Consider the following 9057-nt stretch of genomic DNA (forward strand, 5'->3'; position numbering starts at 1 on the left):
GGCTAGCACCAGACCAGCTCTCCTCTGTTCAGACCCCTGCCTAGCGTTCGCTGCCGCTGTTCCAGACCCATTTGTCTTCTCCGTGCCAGCTGCCTGCGTGGTTCAGTCTCTCCAGCGGCCAAGCATGGGAGAAGCCAGACAGAGTCAATTTGTTGCTCTGGGTCTGAATTATTTCCAGCTTTGGCAAGCTGCAGGGTTTCCCATCCATCCTGCTGCCAGATAACTCCCTTATCGACCAGCAACCTCGCAGCAGGTGTCACCGCTGTGGGGAGGGCAGGCGGCGGCAGCTCCGTGACCAAGCACAGGCCCGGCACGCCCAAAGGTCCCTCCCAGGTGCGGCATCTCCAGGGAGAAACGCTGGAGAGCTGCTGCCAGCCAGTGTAGACAACGCTGAGCTAGATGGAGCAAGGGGCTGACTCCGCAGAAGGCAGCTTTACACCTAAGTTCTGAGGAAGGGGCCATAGGTCAGTGGCAGAGAACTTGCCTCTCATGCAAGAGGTCCCAGGTTCAATCCCAGGACAATGCTGGGCCCGATGGAGCAGATCAGGATTGTCTACACCGACTGGCAGCAGTTCTACAAGGTCTGTCTCTCTCAGCCCTATCTGGAGATGCTGCCAAGGACTGAACCTGGGGCCTTCTGCATGTAAGCAAATGCTCTACCACTGAGCTGTGGCCCCATCCCGTAAAGGGAATATCTTACAGTGCTCACATGTAGTCTCCCATCCAAATGCAAATCAAGGCAGATCCTGCTTAGCAAAGGGGGCAATTCATGCTCACTGCCTCAAGACTTCTCCGACTTCGAGAAGTCAGACTTGACCTCAGTCACTCATGCTTTGGTAACATCCAGGTTGGGCTACTGCAATGCACTCTACGTGGGGCTGCCCTTGAAGACAGTTCGGAAGCCTCCGCTGGTCCAGAACGCTGCTGCAAGGATGCTCGTGGGCGCAAATTGCTTCACGAGTGTCACACCCACCCTACTCTTTTATTCTACACTGTGTCCATTTTATTAATGTTGTGGGCTGCCCCAAGCAGTAGTGTGCTGGAGGGGCGGGACAGAGGTATTTGAAAGGAAGAAATAAAGACCAGCGCTGCTCCAAGGGCCTTGTTGTTATGCTGTGGCTTTGTTATTACGCAAAGAGGATGCTTCTGCAGCTGAACCATCCATCATCTGGAAGAGGTGACAAGCCAGAGCCATTAAGGATGAGACCCTGACACCCCTCCCCCTGGGGTGGGGGGTCTTCTTCCTCATCCAAGCACTGAGCAAGCACGGACTCTTTGATGGGGGTCACTACGCGCTTCCGTGCCTGGAGGCTCCGGCCACCCAAAAGGGGAGAGCCAGTCAGTTGGGGTCATCAGCCGCTCCTTCCATTAAGGGAATGGCATAAAGCTCACCCCCCCCACACACACACACTTATTATGAGAACCATCGCTATTTAGGAGTCTGCCCCTTGGCCAAGGAAGCCAGGACGGCGCCTCAAATTAAATCCCCATCATCCGCAGACAGTGTGCCTTCACTGCCCTCAGGCCAAGGAGGAATGTCGCAGCATCGTTGGACGGAGATAATAACCGGCAAGAGCACGCCCGCCCCCCACCCTGGGGTCCAGCCATCTTGGGGCTGGGCGGGGGGCACACTGCACTATAAATAAGCCGCTTGCAGGGCAACCCAGACTGAGTCACCGGCCCCCGGCTGGCTCAGCTCTTCTGGCATTTCTGCCGCCCGAAGAAACGTGGCACAGGCAGGGTGAGGCGCTCGATCGGGGTGTGCCCAGCTCAGACGCCCCCCTGGTGGGCCCGAACCAGCCGTGCCTGGCCGTGCCGTGCGGGGGCCGAGGCCACCTCTCAGCACGTTCGAATGAACTAACCACACTCCTCTGAGCAATGATTCGCTGCTTTCCCCTTCGTCAAGAGACCCACCGTTTTTAACCAGGGGGCCAGGTTTTCTAGAGCCAGAAAATAGGCCCCCGCCGTCCCTGCTCAACCAGTGGGGTGCCTGGAGTGTGCGCCAGCCCCAAACCTACGCCAAGCGGGAGATGCTGCCAGGGAGGGAACCGGGAACCTTGTGCATGTGAGCAGGCAGGGGCTCCTTCTCCCCAGAGCGGCCCCATCCTCCAAGGGGAAGCTCTTCCAGTGCCCACACGTGGAGTCTCCCATCCCAATGCAAGGCAGGGTCTGCCCTGCTTAGCAAAGGGGACAACTCATGCTTGCTCCCACAAGACCAGCTGCCCTCCCATCCGATGAGACCGCCTCATCTGATCTCAAGAGCCCAACTGCACTGAGCCTCCATCAGAGAGACCAGGGGCATGAGGAGGACAGAAAAAGGAAGGGTGGGTGGGTGGATGCTACAGGATCTTCCCACTGCTGGAAGGATCTTGCTGCTGGAAGGATATTGCTGCTGCAGGATCTTCCCACCTGGGGCCAGCAGAAAAGTCCCCGCGGGCCGGATCCGGCCCCCGGGCCTGATGTCGGGCCCACTTTGGCCCCTTCAGAGCAGACTCACCACAGAAGGAGATGATATGGCTGCTGTCTTCGTGCACAAACTTCCGTGTGACGGCTTCCTCCATGATCTGCTTCACCTGCAAAACGCAACAAGCAAGAGAGCCCGAATTAGCCACAGGACTGCAGTCCATCGGGTTTTGGATGGAGAAAGGTCTCTCCCTGGCCCTGCCTGAAGATGCTGCCAGGGGTTGGGCGGAGGATGGAAGCAAAGCAGGGGCTTGACCACGAGCTACAGCCCTCCGCCTTCGGCTGCAGTCACACAAAAGGCTAACGCCATCACAGCTGGGAGACCCGTTTCCAGGTGGCTTCCGGAAGGGGACACCGCATGGATTCATCCATGCACCAGAACCCGAACTCGTGGCCAGTTTCCCGAACCACAAGGATCAGAGATGGGGAGTTCACCTGTGACCCAAGTTTGGCCCTGGAAGCCTCTTGAGATCCTGCTCTGCCCCCATCCAACCAGCCCCATTGGGCGGTTTATGGGGAGCTGCCAGTCAGTCATGCTGGCCTTTGTAGCCTGGAGGAACTCAGTTTTTAAGGACAGGAGCTCAGAAACTCCTCCTAAACTCAAGTGCACAGAAGCAGGAGAGGAGGAGGAACCCTTTTGTCAATTGTGTGCAGAAACAGACCTCAGACTGGGATGGGGGGTAGGACTGAGAGCAGAGGATTAAAGCCAGTTGGAAGCCCACAGCCCACAAAAGTGGGATTAGAAGCACCTGCGTCAACAATCCACTTAGGGCCGCTTTCTGCGCACAATCAGACCTTTAGGCCCAACTGAAAGCTCTTTGTGCCTCTGAGAGAATCTGCAGACGTTGCAGAAGTGACTGCAAATAAAGGGGGCATCACCTGGCAGGGGGCAACTGCCCCTCCCACCCGACCCCCAGCCACGGATGCTCTCACCCCCCAGGATGAAGGTTTATTTCCGCTCTCCAAGTTCAGCTGGGGCCAAAAAAGGGGGTTTGGGGTCAACACACAGCCTGGGAAGGAGGGAGAAGTTGTGGGAGAAGACAGAATGGAGGAGAGTTAAGCACCCCATTTGGCTTGTCGAGACTCCCCTCCAAAACTCCCCGGGGCTGCAAAGTCACATTTTTAATGATCTGCCTGTGTGCTCTTATTGGCATAATGACGAACAGCTTCCCTCTGAGAAAACAGCCCCTAATGACGATGTTCTTCCTCCTCTTACTAGAAAAAGGAAATTAAAAGGATGATTAATGCGAGTCTTGAAAGCTGGGGTGCTGGTGGGGATTGTGCAGACGATGAGCTGCCTAAGAACTCAAGTGCAACGTGGCCGAAAGCAGAGAGATTTGAAACATGTTCGAATATTAATTTTTCACAGAGAAAAGGATCCACACACACGGCAGATATCACATCAGCAAAACCTTGCCCGTTTGAATTTTCAAACTCAGCCCATTTAACGGCTTGTCTAAATCTGCTACAGTCACCAGAAACACTTTTCTTTTTTCTTCCCCTGCTGAAACTGATCAGTAGATTAGGGGGTACATTTATTTATTTATTTATTTATTTGGGTCCTTTCTTGCTCCATTTTTGTTTCCATGTTCCATTTTTCACTGAGTTATAGCAAAAGCAAAAAGCGGAACAATAATTTTAAGAGGAATAATCTCCAGCTCTTAGTTAACTGCAAAACGCTTGAACTCTTGCAAGGAGCACTTACATAACAGCTGAACTCTTGCAAAGCTTATCTTGCCTTTCTTATTGGCCAAAGGTTTTAACTGAGATTTCCTAAAAAGCAGGGCCATAAAACTGAGAGGCTAGCATCTCTAGGGTCTTATATTGTGAAGCTGCAGCTCTGTTCTGCACATGCAATTCCCAGGCCCCAGCGCTCGCGTTCTCAGGCACGGCTTCAGCTGTCACTCCCTCTCCCGGTGCACGCTGCTGCCTCCATTCCTCACGGAAAACAGCTGTGTTGTGACTGCTAAGTCAACAGCTGAGGCACCACAACTAGAAGCCGATGACTCATCCTGCTCAGCCCAGCTGCAATAACTCATGTTCTTCAAAACCTCACCTGCCACCTCCTCCCCCACCCCCACAAGAGGTCCCTTTATTGCAAAATAACTGCATTCATGGGCAGGATTCCCTGTGTGGCTCAGGCACACCCATCTCGGCAGCAGTCAAAAAAGACCAAAGTGAGTCCCAGCTAAAGCTCACCCCCAAACCTGCTTGCAACAGAGCAAGCGGCCTTATCCTGAGTCAGGCCCTGAGGCCATCTAGCTCAGGATGGTCGACACTGACTGGCAGTGGCTTCTCCAAGGTTTCAGGCTCAGCCAGGGGTCTTTCCCAGCCCTACCTGGGCGCTTTCTAATCTGGACCCTGCGAGGGGGTCACGGCGTCTCTGCTAAGGGGGCTTCCACACTTCTTGTGCTATGACACCGCAGTCCCTACCCGGACAGCAGGGTGCCGATCATATTTCTGATGCCTTGTTTCGGATTTAATTGCTGCGATTTAGTACTATCACGCTGCAATTGCGTCGCCAAAAGGTGGGTGTATTTTCCTGTGAGGAAATGCTTGGCTAACAGGCAGAAGGTTGCCAGTTCGAATCCCCGCTGGTACTATACTGGTCAGCAGCGACAGAGGAAGATGCACCATGCAGAGATGACCGTTCTTGCTGGCCAGCGTCAAGGGAGGGTCCTTGAAGAGAAACGGAGCCCTCCCGAGTCCCTGCACCACCTTGGGAGGCGTGCACTGAGTGATGGGAAGTGCAGTGCTGCCCAGGGCTTTCCTCCTACATCTGGCTCTAAAGAGAGGGCTCTGCCTCTCGTAAAGGGCCCTCCCAGCACTGAGGAAAGCGCCATACTGTGTGCAGAGGTCAGCACAGTGGGAGGTGGCTCTCGCATGGAAGATGTGGCTGGGGTGTTGCTCTGTGTGTGTGTGTGTGTGTGTGGCCACAGTGGCCCCCGCTTGAAAAACAGTGCTGACCGCTGATTGTAGCTCATCCTCCGCTGACTTTCCGAGCTCCCCGAAATGGCAAGGGAGCACTTTTTCAGAGGCGTCACCACCTGTCCACTTGCCGACCGGCCTGACCTTGGCCACGGCAGGCTGCAGAACCTGTTCTTTCAGGTGCAGAGTCAGGCTTTTGGGCCGGCAGATTTAGCATCTTATTAACTCACACGCTCCCTCGCCTGCTCCCTCCCCACAATCCGCCCATATGCTGTCGGCAGCTTGCCATCCCAATATCCTGTAGGGACAACATCCTGAATACCCTGCTCAGCAGATAAAAGGAGCAAGCAGCATTCTATTAATAAAAGGGGGGGGAGAGAGAGAAAGAAACCACCACACACACTGCCGGCATTATTCTTGGGCGTTCAGCCACTGTTTGCCCTGGGTTATGTCGATGATAACACACCTGGGAGGGCGATAACTGGGGAGCAAGCCGGACTCCACGTTTTTGCCCTTTTTATTTAAGGGAGCTGTTAACTACAGCTAGACTGCAATTCGCAGTAAGCTTCCTGGGAGTTTTAATACCATGGACCGAGTCGGGGCAGGGGCGGCAGCGGGGACCACTCTCAGTTCCCAAGCACAGGCCTTCCCTCTTTAAAAGCAAGAACCAAATTCGACTAGGAACTACTCAGGCTTGTCTCCGAAGCATCAACCTCTTTAACAGCTGCTTTCTACTGAGTCAGAGTTTAGGTCCATCTAGCTCACTGTGACCTGCTCTGATGGGCAGCTCCTTCCCAGGGTTTCAGGCAGGGGTCTTTCCCAGACCTACCTGGAGATGCTTCAGGGATTGAACCTAGGGCCTTCTCCGTGCAAAGCAGATGCTCTGCCACTGAGCTACGGGCCCACCACAGGGGTGTAGCTATAACTGAACGAAGGGGTTCAAAGAACACGGGCCCCCAGCTCCTGAGGGCCACCCAGCTCCACCCCTCCCTATTTTCTTCATTGTTTCCCTCCCTCTGGGGGGCCGCCAGAGAGAGGGATGAAGACGGGCCCCCTCTCCCCTAGCTACGCCCCTGGCCCACCCCTTCCATGGCCGTCTTTCACATTCCTCACTTCGCCCAGCAGGAGAAACTTCCTAGGCAGATCCTCGCACAGGAGCATTTTCTTGTGAGAAGCAAGCACTGGCGACTGTACTTGTTTATCTATTGACTTGTATAACGTTATACTGATAAACCACCCTTTCTCCTAAGAGCCTGGGAGATATAAAATAAATAAATAAACCCAAATGCACCACATTTAAAAGCTACGCAAAACACACCCACTCACATAAACCATCCGCAAAGAAGAAAAACAACCAGGCAGCCACTGAAACCAATTAGCTGCTAAAAGCCTGCTAAAAGGATGGCCTGCATCCATCTCTGAAATATCAGACAAGCGGAGGAACAGGACCCCCTCAGTCCATCCAGCTCAGGGATGGCCACTACACTGACTGACAGCAGCTCTCCCAGGCTCCAGGCAGGAGTCCTTCCCAGGAGTGCCAGCAGAGAGAGGGCTTCACAGTCTGCGGACTAGGAGTCTCCTTTGTGGGCCACATTCTAATCATGGCCAAACTGCTGCTCTGCCCACACGACACGAGTGGGGCAGGTGTGGGTCCCACAACCAGCAGCCACCGGACCCCAACACTCACTCAAGCAGGCACCTCCTGGCTATCCACGTGCCCAGTGAGGGAGCATTCCCGTTCTCGGCTGGGCGGAAAGGGCACCTCATTACTGGATGGCCAGCACAGCAGGAAGAGAAGCCATCTGCTGATTTCTGCCTGGCATGCAGCTGCTAAATTCACAGGCTCGCTAAAAAAACAAAACCAGAAAAAGTGGGCACTGTCTCCTCCTTGACAGAGAAGAGGCGCTGGCAGCCAGGCTTGGAACTGCATTCGCACCTAGAGCTTGTCTTTCCCCCAGAGCAGCGGTTTCCCTTCCTACCGACTCCGCTGCCTCCCTATTATTCTGGAAATGTGATTTAATGATTTATGAGCCACTTACTAAATAAAAGAGAGCCACATGAGCCCTGCCTAGTCGTAGCTGCTACACACGGCAAGGGCGGGTGTGCCCCCTCCTCGTCCCAGATGTCTGTGTCAGCTGACGGGAAGAATCCCAAATGACATTCCAGGTGGGGGGGACACGGGATCAAAACAAGAGGGAGCGAGAAGGATCCTTTGGCCATAACGCAGAGCTGAATAATATGGCCGTTTTGTTTTGGCTTTCTGTTTAAAAGTTTACAGCCCAACCACCGCAGGGAAGCTGTAAAGCTAAAAGGGGTGATGGAGAAAACGTGCACACAGCTCTGGCCTCCAGAGAGTAGAGGCAGGTTAAAAATGGAATAGAGATGAGTAAATGTTGGCTATTCAAGGGAAGAAGCATTGCAAACAGATGGAGAAACGATCACTTGTCTAGTAACAGTGGCCAGATTCCGTATTGCCAAGCATTTGAAAAGGCAACACCTCCAAAAAAAACCACTAGATTGGTTAAAATATATCTGGAACATGATATTCTTGTTAACACTTATATATTATAAGGACATTAAAAGAGCCCTGCTGGATCAGGCCCAACTAAGGAGGCCCATCTAGTCCAGCATCCTGTTCCACACAGTGGCCCACCAGATGCCACTGCTGGGAGCCACAGGCCGGAGCAGAAAGGGGCCTGCCCTCCCTCCTGCTGTGACTCCCCTGCAACTGGGACTCAGAGGCATCTTGCCTCAGAGGCTGGAGGTGGAAACGATAAAAACCCCACGGATGAGCACGCAATAGATAGGCTTGTACCTAGATCAGGATGGATATCCCCTGGATTTTGGAATGCGCTCCCTGTTGAAATCAGAGCCTCCCCATCTCTGGCAACGTTTAAAAAGTTGCACTGGAGACACACTAATTCACCCAGGCTTTTAATTAGATTCATAGTCTTAATATTTTAATGTGGGGTTTTGAATGATTTTAACGTTAATGATTTTAAGTGTTTAATTGATTTTAATTGTAAAGCACCCAGGGACGCAAGTTTTGGGAGGTATAGAAATATGTGGAGGAAAGGAAGAAAGAGACTGTCCATCCAATATGGGAAGGAGAAAGTGCAAAATCCTGCTCACCCATGAGAGCTGGTTTTGATGCTGTGCTTTGTGAATTGGGTGTCTTTGCTCTTCCAGACTTCAAAATATGGAACAAGTCAAAGTGCCCGAGCCCAGGTCCTGCAGGAGAGACCCAAGCCTGTGCATGCTGGGAAAACTGAACTGCACTGCCAGAGAAGCAGGGGCTGGACCCCCACGGGTGGTCAGCTGACCCCCCCCCCAAAAGCTCCCTCCAGACTGTATGACTCCCCCCTTCACACACACACACACACACACACCCCCGAAGGATGACGCAGTGCCGACACGCACTACTCCTGCGCTCCTTGGGCATCCTCCCTCGCCTGCCACCGACGCTCCTTGTGGAGATTCATGGCAGGGACTGGAGAGAAGGCCGCCGTCTCCATGGAAACAGGCCGATACTGCCGACGCCAGAGGATGAGATGAGCTGGGGGGGGCGGAGGAATGGCTTCCGGACGGAGCGAGCCTGGGCGGCACAAAAGGCCGTCCTGGAGGCACCAGCGAGGGCTCAGCAGAAGGGCACAGCCTCCCCGTCTT

The 9057-nt window shown here is 53.8% G+C and overlaps 1 protein-coding gene across 5 annotated transcripts in view; it reads right to left on the reverse strand.

Moving 5' to 3' along the window:
* Positions 1-9057, reverse strand: part of SGSM1 (small G protein signaling modulator 1) — a 62557-nt gene that overhangs the window by 25817 nt on the left and 27683 nt on the right. For 3 of the 5 annotated variants that reach the window (XM_053279921.1, XM_053279920.1, XM_053279919.1), the window contains exon 2: positions 2498-2573. In XM_053279921.1, coding sequence (XP_053135896.1) covers positions 2498-2561 — 64 coding nt within the window. In that variant the 5' untranslated portion in view covers positions 2562-2573. Of the gene's footprint in view, positions 1-2497; positions 2574-8523; positions 8597-8780; positions 8905-9057 lie in introns of those variants that run through there. The other 2 variants (XM_053279922.1, XM_053279923.1) reach the window with 2 other exon arrangements.

Source organism: Hemicordylus capensis, chromosome 15 (genome assembly GCF_027244095.1).
Source record: "Hemicordylus capensis ecotype Gifberg chromosome 15, rHemCap1.1.pri, whole genome shotgun sequence".
Taxonomy (NCBI): Eukaryota; Metazoa; Chordata; class Lepidosauria; order Squamata; family Cordylidae; genus Hemicordylus; species Hemicordylus capensis.